At 41.0% G+C, this 19,077-nt stretch overlaps 1 protein-coding gene and 1 long non-coding RNA gene across 4 annotated transcripts in view; one reads left to right on the forward strand and one right to left on the reverse strand.

Annotated features, from left to right (window-relative positions):
* TRAF3IP2 (TRAF3 interacting protein 2) overlaps positions 1-1,316 on the forward strand; it is a 32,768-nt gene extending 31,452 nt beyond the window's left edge. For all 3 annotated transcript variants that reach the window (XM_077301916.1, XM_077301925.1, XM_077301907.1), the window contains one exon: positions 713-1,316. In XM_077301916.1, the coding sequence (XP_077158031.1) occupies positions 713-859 (147 nt within the window). In that variant the 3' untranslated portion in view covers positions 860-1,316. The remainder of the gene's footprint in view (positions 1-712) is intronic.
* LOC143819865 (uncharacterized) lies at positions 1,194-19,045 on the reverse strand. Its single transcript, XR_013225134.1, has 3 exons — positions 18,676-19,045; positions 4,280-4,560; positions 1,194-1,333 (listed from the first exon to the last, which is right to left on the reverse strand). It is a non-coding gene; the product is annotated as an uncharacterized LOC143819865 (long non-coding RNA).
* Positions 19,046-19,077: the final 32 nt, after the last annotated feature.

Consider the following 19,077-nt stretch of genomic DNA (forward strand, 5'->3'; position numbering starts at 1 on the left):
GATTTATTCCGCGGTGCACCGCGCCGCGGGTTGGGGTTTAAAGATGACTATAGAGACATATTTCCATGCATTTAAGCATAAACAACCTGCTACTGCATACATGTCTCAATTCCAGTGAGTCATCAAAAGAAGAGAATACCAGGATATCTCTGACCTATTCCTAAAGCCACCCAGAAGGAACAAAAACCAATAACCTTTACTCCTTCCTGCCCATCCACCTTATGCAATTGGGGTGAAAGGTCATAGTTGTTCCCATAAAACCACTGAGTGTCAGGGGGTATTCTATCCTTCCAGTTCTTGGTTGTTGGAGGAAGACAGCACCACCCACTCAGGATCCTAAATGTCAGTCTTTCTCCCAGTGCCCCAGACTTTGAGAACCATGGGGATATGGTGCCACATATTTTTTGCCATATTTAGATGGCAAGGTTGATCGGTGCATTTTAACCAGTAGAGAAAAGGAATCAAAACGTGAGTGATGTTTAATACCACAATGTCCTGATAAAATACTATGCTCAAGTGTTTTCCACAATGAATTTTTGCAATTGCACCATAAGCATAGATAGGCAACTTAGACAGAGCATCGCTAACTGCATGTTGTATTCAAGCAAAAGCTAATGAGAGAGGATGAGTCTCTGACTGGTGAGGCCTGAACACAGCTTAACAATGATGGTACTGAAATAAAGGAATTTTAAATCCCTCCTCTCCTTCACAGGAACACGTACCAACCTGGCTTCAGAATACTCACATCTACAACTGGCCCCGAAATAAAAAGAACATTCTGCTGCGGTTACTGAGGGAAGAGGAATATGTTGCTCCTCCCATAGGACCTTTGCCGACACTCCAGGTTGTGCCATTATGAACGTACATTTAAGTACACATGAAACAATTGGTGTATTGCTTTGATGGCTGGCAGCCAGAATTTTCCTGGCTTCTTCTTCTGAGTGATGAAAAGCATGTTTCTCTCTCTTTCTCTCCCTCCCCACCCCTGCTAATAGAATTGTCCTGGGTAATGCAAGCCCATGTGTTTCCCCTTATCCTGAATGTTTCCTTCTGTGACTGATCAGGCACTCTACTTCTCCCTCTATGTTTAAACAAACTGCAAATGGAAAGAATGTCCAGTCATTTCTCTTCTGTTTCTAGCAAACGGTTTCCCAAGTCTTGAGCAGAGCAAGCAAATATTGTAAATGGTGTAATAAGCAAAAAAAACTGCACTGTTTGCTTTGCGTTTCTCTCGCTGTCAGCCAGATGTTCTTGCCTTCTATAATGATCTCCAACCGCCACTTTATGTTCACAATAAAGTATTTGCCTTTCATGTTGGCTGCCATCTTTATCACTGTTGAGAAATACATGAGGGTTTAAGAGTTTCTTTGCAGATAAACTGAACTTCAAGGTTAATGTTTGGCTATGCACATTTGTAAGCTTTCTTGTACTTGAAATAGGCTTCTTGCAGGTGCTGTTTGAAAGCATGGCATACAGACTCTGTATAAAATGACTGGGCTGCATCGCTATAAAAGTGCTCTAGTTGGGTATGCTACTGCTTAATCCTTCTTAGGATGGAACTTCTCTGTATGTTGACCAGGGGGTGCTGCCAAAAATGGCACCCCCATAACCAAGTTTCCCGTTGCAACCTGAGCTCTTTAACCCTGTGATATGATTGTAGCATATGGAAAGGAGCCCGTGGCTCAATGGTAGAGCATATAGTTTGTGCACAAGTCCTCGGACCTTAGACTTCACATGGAGAAGCAGGTGTCAAGCTTTCAGAAAGGTATGTGCACCCTATGAATCCTTTAAAACTACTGTAATGATGTGTCATTGCTGATGACTGTCAGCTTCCCACTGTGCAGGCTCCTCCTTTTTAAAGCAAAATCTGGTACCCTTTATATAAGAAAGCCAAGACCTGTTACAAGGCTTGCCCAAAGAGCAGCTTAACTGAGAAGGACTGTTGTTCAACGTCTAGCCTGCCTTATCTCTGTTGAGCAGGGCTGTGAGGGCAAAACGGAATCACAAATGTTAATAAAAGGGCTGTTACAAACCAGGCAAAGTTCAAAGGGAGACACAGTTTGCAGCTGTGCAACATACAGATGAGACAGGCAGTTGAAGGGAAACATAATTACTATAATTTATCACATATCCACATTAACGAAGCTTGGGTGACTACCTGGTTTTAAAAGAAACAAAGCTATATATCCTTGTACAACAATTTTACCATGGCAACAGACAGCAACTATCTTTTCTTAGTTTTCTGTCTTTGTAATGACAGAGCAAGTTTATTTTATCAATTGACAGTAAATATTAATGTACTCAAATCCTGTGGGATTACTGAAGTAGTAATATTCATATTGTCTTCCCTTCTTACCAGGCACCATCTATTCTATTTATTCTAGGATAGGATTGTTCTTTGCAGCAAGCAGCAGGCTGCCTTGGGCTGCATTGTTATTAAGTGATCCAGGTCACAGCAGAAGAGGACCCTTGCCCCATCCCTACAGATGGCATTGCTGTCCATGTTGCTTACTTATGGGGGTTATATCTATGTGTGGGGAGGGAGGGGTGGAGATTTCTCCACGATATCAATAAACTATACTCTGGTTCTATGTAGAAATTGTCTCAATCTATTGCTGCTGAGCCTTTTGTGGCGTAGAGTGGTAAGGCAGCAGACATGCAGTCTGAAGCTCTGCCCATAAAGCTGGGAGTTTGATCCCAGCAGTCGGCTCAAGGTTGACTCAGCCTTCCATCCTTCCGAGGTTGGTAAAATGAGTACCCAGCTTGCTGGGGGGTAAACGGTAATGATTGGGGAAGGGAATGGCAAACCACCCCGTAATGAATCTGCCAAGAAAACGCTAGAAGGCATCACCCCAAGGGTCAGACATGACTTGGTGCTTATACAGGGGATACCTTTACCTTTATTGCTGCTGAAAGGTTTCCTTGAATTGAATGGGAAAAGGAAAAGCAGCACAGTCAAATGCCTGTTGTTCTCTTACTGTGCCTTTGCTATTTCTACCCCCTGTCTAGAATTGTGGAGGTTATGAACTACACACCTGATATTTAAAGGTAATATTTGTACAGTCAAGAAGCAGCCACAGAGCTAGGATTATCTGCAGAGATTTTAAAAAAAAATCTCCCACAGGCTGTTCAACAAAAAAGGTCACTTTCACCATCAGTGCGTAACAAAATTGTGTTTAAACCAGGTCTGCAACCTGGCCTGTTATTGCTACTTTGCTGCTATTGTAATTGTTACTGTGGTAATTGGCATTTGGACTCGATCTGTTTTGTGCCACAACTGCAGCTGAGTTTCACCCTCACTGCAGCACAGCTGCACCCAGATCTTCTCCATCATTCCAGTTTCTTGGCTCCAGAGAGAATAGATCATCCAGCTTGAGATTTCATCATAATAATCATTACCTTCAGTATAAATTCTTTGGTATTTTTTAGTCTGTTTCTATCCTATATGCACGATGACAATATAGCCTGGAAGAAACTTTATGGAACCAGAGTTAAATATTGACAAATAGTTTACTAATATTGGACCTAGATCTGAGAGAGAGAAAACTTGCTGTATTAAACTGTGATTACAGCTGAAAAGGTTATGATCCACATCAAAGGTTTTAGCTAGAAATTTAAACTTCCTATAAATATATGCATTCATATTCTTGTAAGTTTTGTGCAAAGTGATGATTCTAGAACACAATACTGTCCTGCATTAATTAAAAGCACATTTTCCTCCACCTTTGCTTACCCCCTTCCACTGGAAAATAACTATCCAGGGGAACTCGATCACTCGATTTCTATTTTTCCCCCACTTATTCTATTCCTTATTTTACAATTTCACCAACTTCAGATGAGCCACCTTAGCTCAAGCTAGCAGTATTCTAAAGGCAATGGCGTAGGCCAGCTCTTCTCAACTTTTTTACCATTGAGAAACCTCTGAAACATTTTCAGGCTTTGAAAACCCCCAGAAGTGGCACAATTGTGCAGAATATGGTTGGGAGGCTTAGCTATATATGCACACATCCAGGGCCCCTCACCTTCTGACCCCCTTCAGGCCTATAATTGGCCATTTTAAGAGGGGGGAAGGTTGACATGACCATACATGGTCAGATCACACAATAAATATTTAACAAATGTAAGTGAAGAATGTCAGTGGATGAAGTGAGTCTGTAAATGCAACCCAATAGTGAAACTTGCTACACCAACATGTGAAAAATACAATGTACCACCTATTGCAATACAGTAACATCACAAAGCATAGCGCTGCATAGATGCTACAAACCTCAAGACTTACAGAAAAGATATATGATTTCTTGCAGACACTTCCTTCTAAGTACCTTCTCAAGTTCACTGTAGTTTCTTTGTGCCGTTCTCATTCTTAAGAAGCTTCCTCTCTGTTCTTCTGAATTAGGCTGGAGGAGAATGAACTTCCTGCATCATTCACTTTGCTATAAAGGAGCTCATTGTATACTCAAAAACGATGGTACATCAGTAAATAGTTTGCAGTGGGGATCAGAAGGCTCCTTGTAAAGAATAGTTTATTCTCCCGGATCCATTTGTCTAATGAAGTGGATCCTGTGATAAATATACATAATGAATTTTCTCAGTTGCCTAGCAGATGAAATGCTGCATCTCACAGGCATCGCTGTAAGCATAACAAGCTAATCATACAGAGGCCAACTCAACAAATACTTCCTTTTCTTAAACAGAGTTAACAAAAAAAGGGTTGTTTTCTAGCATTACTATTTGTTAGACATATTGCCCAAGTGCATGCACCCTGCCTTCTGTGGGTGCTCAGTGAGGCTTTGAGAAACATCTTTCCTTTGAAACAATATTGAGATTTTCTAAGGGGAGATAGGGTTGGGTAGAAACAAACATGAGAGAGGGAGAAATATATTGAACAAGTAAAGGCTACATGTTACATTTGCAAATTGTGAGCAGATAAGGTCCATAGTACTAATGTTCAAATTCTCTTGTGAGCTTACACGGTAGAAAAAATGTCCCCACTGTACAATTTGCTTTTGTATAATCTCTCTGAGCATCCAAGGGAAAAAAAGAATCCTTTGTACAAACATAGCCGTCTGAGTTCGACATCTTCCACAATGTCACATTCAACGGACACCTAGGTGTAAACTGTACGGAGCTTTTATTCCAACCCCAGATAGATTCAGTCCCTGCCCTCTACACAGAATGCGATTTCCATTTGGATTGTGGGCGATTTAAAATTTCTTTCTGCAGCAAGAAGGATTGATCCGGAGTGACCCTACCTTTATTGTGCGATATCTCAGAGTGCTGTTAATCCTCAATATCCATTTGGGAAAGAAAGCTCCGTGGTAGAGAACCTCTGATAGGCTACACCTGGTCATGTGACACGTTTGCCTTAAAGGAGAAGCCCCTAATTTCTCTCAACTTCTGTCGGTCCTGGATTTTTCCTCCCTCTTCTGCCTTTTTCGATCCTCTCCCCCTCCCCTCCAAAAAAAAAAAAAAAAGAGGCTCCCTGCCTGGCTCCTCTCCCCCCACTTCAAGAAAAGAAAGAAAGAGGCTTGGCTCCCCCACACCTTCTGAGCCTCCCTAACCAATAACAATCACTGCCATGAGGCATTTAAACCAAGCTAGTGACACAAGTAATTACCATTATTCATAGAGGTGTCAAGATGCCCCCAGGCCATTCATATACTATACATATATGCTAGGGTGGGGAAACAATCATACCCTTTACCAACACACAATGCTTCCTCTGTATGTTAATGGGGAGAGGTAGGACTAGTGACCCTACTGATGCTTTTCAATTCTGATATGAAATAAAATAATAAATAACATTCATAAAGGATCTGGACCCAGCAATGAACTGTGAGGTAGCCAAGTTTATGGATGAAACCAAACAAATATGGCTGGACAATTTAAGGCAGATTGAAGTTTAAAAAGAGGAATAAGACCAAATATATATATATACTACCTTAAGTACATATAATTCCATAATACAATCCCAAAACAAGTACAAAACTTATGGAACACCCCATTTCAACATACTAATTACTCGAATTACAAATTCAAGACAGATTGTATTTTTTACAATAAATTTCCAAAAGGTTCTACCCAAGCTGTGCTGAAATTAACCAAAAGAAGAAAGAATAATGCAAATAGAATGATTAGCTCTGTGAATATTCCTAAAAGGACGGGATATTATGAACAGTGAAAAGTCAATAAACGGGTAGGGAAAGAGAAGGGGGAACTGATGTGCTCAAGCCACTTAGACTAGAACTGCGCTCCCCCACATGCAACCAGCTAGGTGACCTTGGGCTCGCCACGGCACTGATAAAACTGTTCTGACCAAGCAGTGATATCAGCGCTCTCTCAGCCTCACCCACCCCACAGGGTGTCTGTTGTGGGGAGAGGAATGGGAAGGCGACTGTAATCCACTTTGAGCCTCCTTCGGGTAGGGAAAAGCAGCATATAAGAACCAACTCTTCTTCTTCTTCAACCAACTAAGACAATTGGAGTGTAGAAGGATTTAACATTTTTATTCCCCTTATGCTTTTGTTGAACCCAAAAGACTGATGAGCCCAATTTATTATTCTAGCAAAGCTCTTAAATTGGCTACATATCTTTATTATGTTGGATATCTTCATGATGCTGTTTACTAATTTACTGCTAATTTACCCTCTCCTTAAAATCAGAGTCCAGTAGCACCTTTAAGACCAACAAAGATTTACCCAAGGCGTGAGCTTTCGAGTGCAAGCACTCTTGGTCAGGCTATGATCTTACATGACAGGAAATATATAGCAAAAATCAGTTCTGTTACATCTGTGTGACAACCAAATACAGCCAATGATAATCCTTTGTCAAAACAGCCAATCAATCCCCTAGAATTCAGTGTACTTTACAAAGAGAAAAGTACAAAATGCTGCTATTAGAGATCAAAGGCTATCACCTCCTCATATGTTGCTTGCTCCATACAACTGTGAGCCATTCCTCCCAGGGAATTGCTGGTCACTTCCCAAGGCCAGGGAGTCAAACTCAAAATTCGATTATAATGCCAAATTATCACAAATAAAATACATAAAATACATAGTGAGGAGTATGGATACACGTTGATACACATTTGCTCTCTCCTTATTTATGTATTCTGATTGTTCCTATTTCATTGGCTGTGGAAGTGTGCTCACACCTTGAATAAACCTTTATTTTTCTTAAAGTGCCATTAGACTAAAATTTTGTTCTGCTACTTCAGACCAGCAAGGCTACCCACATGAATGTTCCTCCACTCCTGTGATTCCTCATGAGTCCCCAAAGTTCTCCATTTGTATGACTATAAATCTGCTATAAGAGTCCAAAAGTACAAATGAAAATTTTCAGCTCCTGGAACTGAGCAAGTAAGACCCAAATGACTAAATGAAAATGGCTTCTTAGAAACAGGCCAAATGTAAATCTGATCCCCTGCTTGTGCGTCCCAATTTGAACTTACAGGCCATGCAAAGCTGTAAAGAATTATAACTCATACTGTAACCAGACCAATATGAGCAGTTATTTTTAGCACTGAAGAAGTGAAGAGACTTATTTAATTCTGACAAAACAAAAGGTTGTGTTTTCAACTAGTGAAACAATACATAACTTTTTCAGACTTTAAGTAATTTGCAACTTAGGGTAAAACACATTCCTGGAAATCACATGCATCGCAATTTATGAAAACTAAACTGTAATTAATTCCAGATGGTTCTCAACTACATAACCACAGTTATGAAAAAACAAAATATACTGCCAGAATTGTTAATAAACATCCACCTCCCCTCATGTTCCATGTACAACCAGTTAAGAAAGAAACTTCTAGCTAAATAAATGTGGAAAAATGGAGGGCTTCTAACAATTAGCAAAAAGCTTACCAAAATATTTTCATCACTCAACATCATGGGTGACTTCAATTTCCCAGATGTGTGCTGGGAAACAAACTCTGCAAAGCATCCTCAGTCATGCAAGTTTCTGACATGCCTGGCTGACAATTTCATTTATGAAATGGTAGATGAACCCACAAGAGGTTCAGCCATACTGGACTTAATACTGACCAACAGGCAAGAGTTGGTGGATGAGGTGAAGAGGTGGGGACCCTAGGGGGAAGTGACCATGTCCTCATAGAATTCCTTTTGAGATGGGGAGGCAAGGAAGCTTGTAGCCAGATGCGGATGTTGGATTTTCGTACGACAAACTTTAATAAACTCAGATACATGATGAGTGTCATACCATGGATGAGAATGCTGGAAGGGAAGGGAGCATGTGAAGGGTGGGCGCTACTCAAACAAGAGCTATTGCATGCTCAATCAATGACTATCCCAGAAAGACGAAAATACTGCAGGAGCTCTAAGAAGCCTATTTGGATGAACAGAGAACTTCAAGAGGAACTAAGAAAGAAAAGGAAATGTTTAGGAAATGGAGGGAAGGACAGAGCTCTAAAGAAGAGTACCTACAGGTTACTAGGCATTGTAGATCAATCATCAGAAAGGCCAAAGCTGAGAGTGAGCTAAGATTGGCCAGGGAAGCCCACTGTAACAAGAAAAGATTTTTCAGTTATGTGAGGAGCAAACGTAAAGTAGGCAATAGGCCCACTGTTGGGTGCAGATGGACAAACTCTAACGGAGGATGCAGAGAAAGCAGAAAGGCTCAGCGCCTATTTTACATCTGTTTTTCCCCACAGGTCAAAGGATTTAGGCACATCTAGATATGGCAGTAGCCAAGAGATAGTGTCTAGGTAACAGGTTGACATGGACAGAGAGGTTGTCAAGCAGCATTTAGCTGCACTGGATAAGTTCAAATCCCCTGGGCCGGATGAAATGCAAGAGTGCTCAAAGAACTTTCCAGAGAACTTGCACAACCCTTGTCCATCATCTTCGGGACCTCTTTAAGGACTGGAGATGTCCTGGAGGACTGGAAGAGAGCAAACGTTATTCCGATCTTCAAAAAAGGGAGGAAGGATGACCCGGGAAACTACAGACCAGTGAGTCTGACCTCTGTTGTGGAGAAGATAATGGAGCAGGTATTAAAGGGAGCAATCTGCAAACATCTGGAGGAAAATTCGGTGATCCAAGGAAGTCAGCATGGATTTGTCTCCAACAGGTCCTGTCAGACCAACCTGGTTTCCTTTTTTGACCAAGTAACAGGTTTGCTGGATCGTGGAAATTCGGTTGATGTCGTTTACTTGGATTGTGGTAAAGCTTTTGATAAGGTTCCCCATGATGTTCTGATGGATAAATTGAAGGACTGCAATCTGGATTTTCAGATAGTTAGGTGGATAGGGAATTGGTTAGAGAACCGCACTCAAAGAGTTGTTGTCAATGGTGTTTCATCAGACTGGAGGGAGGTGAGTAGCGGGGTACCTCAGGGCTTGGTGCTCGGTCCAGTACTTTTTAACATATTTATTAATGATCTAAATGAGGGAGTGGAGGGACTACTCATCAAGTTTGCAGATGACACCAAATTGGGAGGACTGGCAAATACTGCAGAAGATAGAGACAAGAGTTCAACGAGATCTGAACACAATGGAAAAATGGGCAAATGAGAACAAGATGCAATTTAATAAAGATAAGTGTAAAGTTCTGCATCTGGGTCAGAAAAATGAAAAGCATACCTACTGGATGGGGGATACACTTCTAGGTAACACTGTGTGTGAATGAGACCTTGGGGTACATGATAGCCCTCTTTAAGTATTTGAAAGGTTGTCATTTGGAGGAGGGCAGGTTGCTGTTCCCATTGGCTGTAGAGAAAAAGACACGCAGTAATGGGTTTAAACTACAAGTACAACGATATAGGCTAGATATCAGGACAATATTTTTCACAGTCAGAGTAGTTCAGCAGTGGAATAGGCTGCCTAAGGAGGTGGTGAGCTCCCCCTCACTGGCTGTCTTCAAGCAAAGGTTGGATACACACTTTTCTTGGCTGCTTTAGGATGCTTTGGGCTGATCCTGCGTTGAGCAGGGGGTTGGACTAGATGGCCTGTATGGCCCCTTCCAACTCTACGATTCTATGATTCTAACACAAAATTCATTGTGGGTATTCTAAAAAATGTTTCACCCTAGATAGCTACTCTGCTTTTTATTCTGTTGTGAGGAAGAATAGCCCTGTGTTTTTCACCAAGGTCAATATTCAGCCTAGCTTACTTCACAGGATAGTTTGATAACCTCTACATCAGGGGTAGTCAAACTGCGGCCCTCCAGATGTCCATGGACTACAACTCCCATGAACCCCTGCCAGCGAATGCTGGCATTCGCTGGCAAGGGTTCATGGGAGTTGTAGTCCATGGACATCTGGAGGGCCGCAGTTTGACTACCCCTGCTCTACATGCACCATGTTTCTGGAAGGGGTGTGTGTGTGTGTAAAAATGTGATTGGCACTGAGGCTGAGAAATAGTGACTTACTGAAGGTCAGTCAGCTAGTGAGCACAAGGCCATACTAATTAGTGAATAACAGGTCCCTAAAACTAACAAGCATACTTTCTCACAAAGGCATTTTGTTTTGGAGTGAACACAGTCACCAAAGTGAAATAGCATTTCAGGGGCACATTACATATAGAAATAGTGAAACAGGGACATAGAAGGATTTGCAGGAGGCATCTTATTTCCCTTCCTCCATTACTTCTACTTTCTCTTCCCTGAAAGCCCCCATAACTTCCCTTTTTCCTGCTTTCTTCTCTCCTTTCCACCCACCAGCTAACCCACCTTTATCTTCCCTCACTAATCTCCATCCTTCCTTCCCTCTGTGAAAACTCTGGCTGAGTGGTAGCAAGTCACCGGGCCCCAATGAGTTTTTCCTCAAAGGCCAAAACAGCCCTGGAAAGGCTCCTCCCTCCTGCCTTTTACTGACAGAAACCAAAGTCTGCCAATATTGCTGTGGTTGCATAACAACAGCCATCATGAAGGGTTTTGTTTCTTAAAGCTATAAGTGCTGCTTCTAGTATTTTGAGGAGTTTTCAGTCCAATTTTTTCAGCATCACTGTATTTATTATTCTTAGTATTAATATCCTTAAACTAAAGAAGTCTTTCCTGATGGAAGGGGAAAGTTATAGGCATCTTCTATAGCATCACAAACTGCCAAGCAGAGAAATCCATGCAAATACCTTTATTTATTATACAACAAGTACCTATTGCCTTCTTCACCCAGGCTCTACTACACATCACCTCAACCCTGACCTCTTGGGCTCCTTTCTCCACTGCTTCTATTTTCATTTCTAAGTCTGGCCCTCTTCCCCATTTCTAAAGTTCCTTACTGCTCTCCCCCTCACCCTTTAAAATTTGGTGCTGTTTTAGCATGCTGCTGCGTTTGCCTACATGGGCAACGAGAAGGAAGGACTCTGTCAAGCGTTGAAAGAACTCACAACTAGCTTCTTAATAATAAGAAAGCTTTATTGAGAAGTACTACAAACATCAAGACTGGTTCGGTGATGTGCCTTTCGTTCGGTGATGTGCCTGCGTTCGGTGATGTGCCTTTCCAGGAAATCTGCGTGGCCCGGGGTCGCATCTCCCAAGGCTCTGACCATGCCCGAACTAAACGAGCCCGCGCCGGCCACTTCGCCCTGAGAGAAGTCCAACTCCAGGCCCTCTTCCTGCTCAGTATAGATATTGCCTTCGTCCTGCATGTTGGCAGGCGAAAGGTGTTGTGAGTTTTGACTTAATGTCAAGCGTTGAAAGAACTCACAACTAGCTTCTTAATAATAAGAAAGCTTTATTGAGAAGTACTACAAACATCAAGACTGGCGAAGTCAAATCTGACTTGAGTGCAGATTTGCTTCTTCTTATCAATACGATTCTCCCGCCCAAAACTTGAAAGTTCCCAAGGGAGGGGAGAAGGAGAGAAGAGACACATGCAATTAAAAACAGTGATACATTCTCATGACCTTGACTGGTTGATAGCAAAACCCTGGCCCAGCCGAGAGGCCTCAACAAGTGATAAGAGTTACAACAACATATATTTTACTTTTAACTAGTTAGCATGATTACAGGACCTGAAGCAGCCAGGCGCCAAACAATATAACTGTCATGGAAGAACTCAGGCTAATTTATGACAGAGATTCTAACAATCCTGACAGACTCCTTGGAGAAGAGCCTAATGCTGGGAGCGATCGAGGGCAAAAGAAGAAGGAGACGACAGAGAATGAGGTGGCTGGATGGAGTCCCTGAAGCAGTCGGTGCAAACTTAAATGGACTCCGGGGAATGGTGCAGGACAGGAAGGCCTGGAGGATCATTGTCCATGGGGTCGCGATGGGTCGGACACGACTTCACACCTAACAACAACAACAACAACAACAACAACAACAACAAAGTCTCTAAAATATTTGCAAGGTTGGGGTCTTGCCTTGCCCTCTCTTACTTACTCAGGAAGCTTGCTCCATACAGCAGTGAGAATGCCCAACCCAAAATAACTCTCACTGACCAGCGTGGAAGAACTATTGTTAATCCCTGGTCTAATAACTTGAGATGCCTTAAGGACAAGAATAAATACAGGTGATCCCTTATGGACAGAGGACAGAGCTGTTTAATTTTCTTTTATTGGTGCCAGCTGTACACTCAAATCTGTAGCTTTTTACTGGGGACAACATATTGTCTAGCTACATATTGTTACTGTTTGATGTTCTGAAAAGAAGTTCATTGTTTTAAGACAGAAATATGAATGAGGCAGTTTGAATACTGCATAATTTGGAAAGTTTATTCTTTTCCTTATTTACCAACAACCTTTGATGGAATTACTATTTATATAGCAGCTGGCAAGTATAAAAACTATATTTAAAACCTAGTGATTATTTGAAAGGTATACTATATATTTGCTCTCACAATATGATCTATGTATGGCATTGTTAACATATCATCTCTAACACTTATGCTTTGTTTTCAGAGTTCTGTAATTCTAATTACTCTTTGTCAGATGCCTTATTCTAGTGATAGCACTGACTTTCTTTGTGTAGTCTGCCTTGATTGTATTGACTGTGGACTACAAATAATGCATTTTTTAAAAAATTAACAAGTTAAAAATGCAGGTTTAAGATTAATAGTTTCATGGGCAAATAAAACACACACACACACACACACACACACAAAATAAATCCTTACAATTTATCAAAAATGTTCACTTCTCTTCTGAATTTAACTGGTTTGTATCAGAAATCATAGAGGATGTAGGGTTTTAATGACAGCCAATTTAGAATGCATGAAAGAACAATCTAGGCAAAATCTAGCCATTAGAACTGTGGCGCTGACTGAACATCTTCACTGAAATACATTTATTATGATTCCTGCAACGGAAACTCTGCTATGTCTGACCCCCCCTCTATATATATATATTATATATAATATAGCAGGGAAGTGAACAGCAGGGATCATTTGATCCAAACCCATCTGAGTCTCACCTTAAGGAAATTATCAACAATCTATGTAAATGACAATTTCATGTTCTCATGTTGATTTCACATGCAAATGAAAAACCTAGTCTGCCAGGCCATCCCCCATACATAAATTTCACTTGCAATAAAATAAAATAAAATGCAAGCTGTTTAACAGAAAAGCAACCAGGATGGAGGCTCAATTACACGAGCTGTTGCTAAATATATTTGCTAAACACAGCAAAATGTGATGAGGGAAACCACCTCATGGAAATAAAATGTGTTAAGGCTAACACCTAAATTCTGGGATAAACATTGAATATTTACATAAATGTAAAGTTAGCCTGTTTTTAGAATGCAGGACCTCCTGGGACATTATAATTTAATGAAAAATGTCTTTTATCTTGGGAAAGTCTTGAAAACCACGGTTACTTGAAGTAGCTGGGACTTGACAGCCAGGTGAGGTTTTATTTGTTAGGAAAAGAGGACAAGAGTGTAAGGGCTTTTAAGGATCCAAGATTCATCATGGGATCAATCATCTGCCTTAACACATACACCAAACATGCCCCATAAATACATGTTGTTAGTCATGTCGTCTTTTGTTTTCCCTGACCAAAAGCCACAGAATGGAGACAAGGTTTGCTCAGTATAACCGTATCACATTCTTTGTATACCTTTTGAAAAAGAGAGAACAAATAGCATACCCTTTTCACTCCTGATTGCTGTCTTTATTAATGGGGACCAAACAGTTCCACTTTCTCAAGTCAGGTTCAGAGAAAGCCTGTGAAAAACATCCTGTGTTCTAAGACTTGCAAGACTTCTGAGGCTTCATTAAAGCTAGCACTGTCCCATAACAGAATTCCTCCCAAAGCTTTTATAAAGACTTTCATTTTGTTTATCCACATATCTGAGCCTTTATTGCTGGGAATCTTCACCTTTTGGATCCTGAAAGCATGTGAAGTCCTAGGAAAACATATTAAGATATCTCTGCCCTAGAATACCTGTAGGCACCTGATATTTTTCCTGTAGCTTATTTTGTCTTTCCTATACCTATTAACAAGCAGCTTGAAAAAGTGACTTTTTCCTTCCATCCTTCTATTTGCTGAAAAGACTTGCTTTAAAAGGCAAGAAGTTCTTTCACCATGATTAACTGAGCAGTAACAAGATATAACTTAATGAACTCTTGCTTTCCTATTTCATAAGAATGGGTGTTTGTGTGTGTGCGTTATGTACCATCAAGCTGCTTCTGATTTACAACAACCCTGTGAATGACCACCAAAATGCCCTTTCATTAACAGCTTTGATCAAGTCTTGCAAACTGAAGGACATGGCTTCCTTTGATGTGTAAATCCATTTCATGTTAGGTCTTTCACTTTTCCTTTGGCCTTTGACTTCTCTAGCATTATTGTCTTTTCCAGTCAGTCTTGTGTTGCTCTTATTTTTCATAAGCTCTCACAAATAATTATAAAGCTTTATAATCTTTGCTTTATTGCGTATTATGATATGATATGAAATAAAGCCAATTTTTATTAACTGAAAGTCATGTCTTATATCACAGAAATATATCTGGTGAGTCAGTGTTGTACAGTGATTAGAATGTCAGTTTAGGATGGATCTGAGACACCCAGGTTCTAATCCACACTCTGTCATGAAAGCCTGCTAGCTGACATTGAGCCATCCATACACTCTCACCTAATTTAACTCACATGTTTATTTCATTGTTTTTGTGGCCAAATTTAAACCAGAGAACACATACTGCTCCACAGCTCTGCCTATGCAGATAGCAAAGGCAAATAGATTGATTAATCAGTTAAAAGGCTCCCAGAATGGTCAGATACAGATCGAGGGAGAGCACTCAGGCATCTTACTAAGTTTTTCACCGTTGCCATAAAAATACAATATCTTGAAGCAAGATAGTTTTAAGTTTTACTTTTACGATATGTCTTAACTGTCGTATACCTTATGACAATACTGCTGTGGCCTCTTATGATTTTGTTTGTGTAACTTGGTCTGATAGACTGTAACAATAAATTTTAACTTCGAGACATATGTTTGTTGTGAAGATAAAATGGAGGCAAGGAGAATGATGTAAGCCACTTTGCATACCCACTGGGGAGAAAAGAAGAGTGTAAGTTCATTTTAAAAATCATTAAATTGTTAGCATTTGTCCCCGGATCTACAGACCTAGCAGAAAAGGAATTCTCTACTTCTTCCAGTAGCAGACCGCTGACCACCCTCATTTTGTTCTTCAAGGTCAATGGACCTTCAGATATGCAAAGGAAGCAAAGTGGGGTCTACAGCTGCTAGGGGGGATTCACTATTTCACTTCCAAAGACTTAAATACCTAGAAATCAGATACTTGCTGTCCTTCTGATACAGACACCTAAAAATGGAATGAATATAGTCTCCTGCTTCATAGCAGTCCTCTTGTAAGAAAATAGGATGAAGAAATGGAGTTCAGTCAGAGAAGGAAGTGACAAAGAGTTTGTTCCTATATGCCACTTTTCTCTACCCAAAGGAGTCTCAAAGCGGCTTACATTTGCCTTCCCTTTCCTCTCTCCACAACAGACACCCTGTGAGGTAAGTGAAGCTGAGAGCCCTGATATCACTGCTCAGTCAGAATAGCTTTATCAGGGCTGTGGCAAGCCCAAGGTCACCCAGCTGGCTGCATGTGAGGGAGCACGAAATCAAACCTGGCTTGCCAGATTAGAAATCTCACAAGTTGTCTAAGAGCATAAAACTCACAGTAAACATTGTACGTAACTCAGTGATATGAAGGATATCAGCTGTTCCCTGAACAGTCTTGTTTAAAGTCTAAAAATCAAAACATATGTAAGATCTATACAAGTTCTGAGCAGCATCTGTTTTTATTGGATTAAAGCTTACTGACACACTAAATCATATAGTGCCTCATTTAGTACCAGCCATTCTGCCTATGTATTTTGTCAGGCACTACCTAATAGAAAGATACCTTGCCAATCAAAATATTAATTGGCTGCCCAAGGCCCTGGTTAAGATCTTTAAACCCTGTCATGGCCTAGGACTCTCATATCTTAAGAACTGTCTCCTATTATCAGGCTCAAAACTTTCTCTACAGTAATGCCCTGTTTATGGGATTTCCCAATGCAATTCAAGCAGTACAAATTTAACTAAATTGTAGGATCCACCAAAGCATTTTTATTCTCCCAAGCAGCTGATGCTCAAAGTTTTAATTACTATCTGTTTTTGATCCATGATTGTACTTACACAGAAACAAAACTTTGTGAATAACAAAACAGACATATCTACACAGTATGATGGACTAAAAATGTGGATGAAATTAAGTCTAAATAACAAAAGTTTGCTTTTTTGATATAATTACCCTAAAATAATATTCCACAGAATTAAAAAATTTCAAGGAAACCTTTAAATAGAAATTTAAGAGTTAGAATAAGAAGGGATTTCTGAGGGGTGCAAGGGACTTTTAGGACGCTCAAGGTCCCCCTTTCCATTACCCGAATAGCTTATGCACTTTGCAGAAAAGGTAAGGGTAAACCTACAGAATGACTGAGCCACCATGGAAGAGAATTCTTCAGTGTCACACCATAAAACACAATGTATAATGCCACCCTGTTACCTTGTTATCTAGGAACACATCTTCATTGGACAGTAAATGTGCAATAAATACAATAAAATAGTGCTCACACTTGTCTTATTTGATCTTTGTGATTATTAATATCATTCAATTGAGTTTCATTCGCTATCTTGCAAACTCATCTGAAAGGTCCTGCGTGTTAAATTTTAACTGCTAGCTCAAAGAAACTAATCATTTTATTTGGAAGGAAGACTCCTGGTTGTTGGGTTTCTTTTTTTTGGGGGGGGGGTGTCAGATCACCATCCCATCCCATTAGTGTATAAACAGCAATCCCAGCCAACATTGCCTGTTGGCCATTGCAATGTAAATTCTCTGGAAATGCTGAAGCATGGGTGAAAAAATCCTCTATCCCTTTTTTTCTTGAAGAAATGAAGTATAATATTTTCTTTAATTTAAACTTATTTTACTGACTTATGAACACAACATATAGAGTTCATAAATTATTACAGAATAGTGTACCACTGGACATATTTGAAAATATAAATGCCTTCCAGATTCAAACAGCTGCATTCTCCAAGTATATAGGGCTGTATCCAGCCAACAGTCTGTGGCTAGAAGTGAAGTGACTATAAACTTCCTCTCAAATGAGTAGCCGTGTTGGTCTGAAGTAGCACAATAAAATCCGAGTCCAGTAGCACCTTTAAGACCAACAAAGATTTAATCAAGGCGTGAGCTTTTGAGTACAAGCACCCTTCGTCAGTCTATGATCTTCTTACATGATAGGAAATATATAGCAAAAATCAGTCCTGTTACATCTGTATCTAGTTGTGACACAGATGTAACAGAACTGATTTTTGCTATAAATTTCCTGTCATGTAAGATCATAGTCTGATGAAGGTTGCTTGCACTCGAAAGCTCACACCTTGATTAAATGTTTGTTGGTCTTAAAGGTGCTACTGGACTCGGATTTTATTATTCCTCTCCTCAGTACGGCTTTCCCGACTTCTGTAGCTCTTTATCCACAAGTGTCCTAAGATCCCACACCATCCGTTCTTCCGCACTGTAAGGATTTTTCTGCAGTTAACCTGGAAAGTAGTCTACCTTCTACTGGCAAGATCAAACAAATCTTAGTTGTTAGTATCAGTGAAGTAGGAATAATGACAATTCGAACACAGGAACCGTAATTTTTTAACAAACTAAGGAATTTTATTATATTATATTGACTTCACAGAGTCACAGTGTTAACAACTACAACATAGTCATTAAGACTAGTCATATCCTGTTAAAGACTACATAGGACAAGGAAAGTAAAACCAGAGCGTAGAGAACTGAGGGTGGGGTGGCTCTCCTGCCCCAAAGCCCACGTAAGGCTCAGCAAGCTCCTCCTAGCGCTGGGAGCACAGAAAGTCCGCCGGGCTCAGCTTTGACGCAACACGCGGGTATCTCCTGCTCACGCGAGAACAGGTGAGACCCCTCCCCCCGCCCCCAGAGGACGCACGAGGACCCTCCTTCTTCCGCAGCGCGCGTCAGAACCTCAGCCAGCGGCACGTTGAGCAACGGCAACAGCCGCCGCCCTTTTATAGGCTGGAGCCCGCTCTTCATTCATCCTCCTCATTGACCCCTCCCACTAGGGCGCGGAAGCCAAAGGGAATGCGCGTGGGCCCCTCGCCAAGTCCTCCCCGTTTCCTCAGCATAGTCTCGTGCAAGTCGGCGGCACGAGATTTCGCTTTGATCCACACACATGCTCTAATGACTCACCTTTCCACCGCTCTGCCTCTGAAATGGCGTCTAAACGGGTGGGGAGGGGGGAGGAGAGAATAGCAAGCCTTAAGCCATCAGTGATTTGGCGTTCTTCAGCCTAGTCTTTCCCCAGACCTAAGAAATTGAAAGCTGAACAATCGATAGCATCGTTCGCAGTACCAATGAGGCGTTTCAGCGCATCCCCGTGTAACGGTGGGAGCGAAAGAAATCTTCGTTAATGTTCTCAACCAAACCCCCCCCCCTCTCCGTTCATCAGTGCTCGTGGTTGAGTCTGTGACATCATCATCATGGCAACAACATCTGCAATCAAGAAATTGCTGCGATGGTGCTCTCGCGCTGAAGGGAGAGGGCGTTTCTTGACCGTGAAGCGCACGCAATTTGCCTGGTTTTAGGGCCCTG

The sequence above is a fragment of the Paroedura picta genome, chromosome 1 (assembly GCF_049243985.1).
Source record: "Paroedura picta isolate Pp20150507F chromosome 1, Ppicta_v3.0, whole genome shotgun sequence".
NCBI classification, from domain to species: domain Eukaryota; kingdom Metazoa; phylum Chordata; class Lepidosauria; order Squamata; family Gekkonidae; genus Paroedura; species Paroedura picta.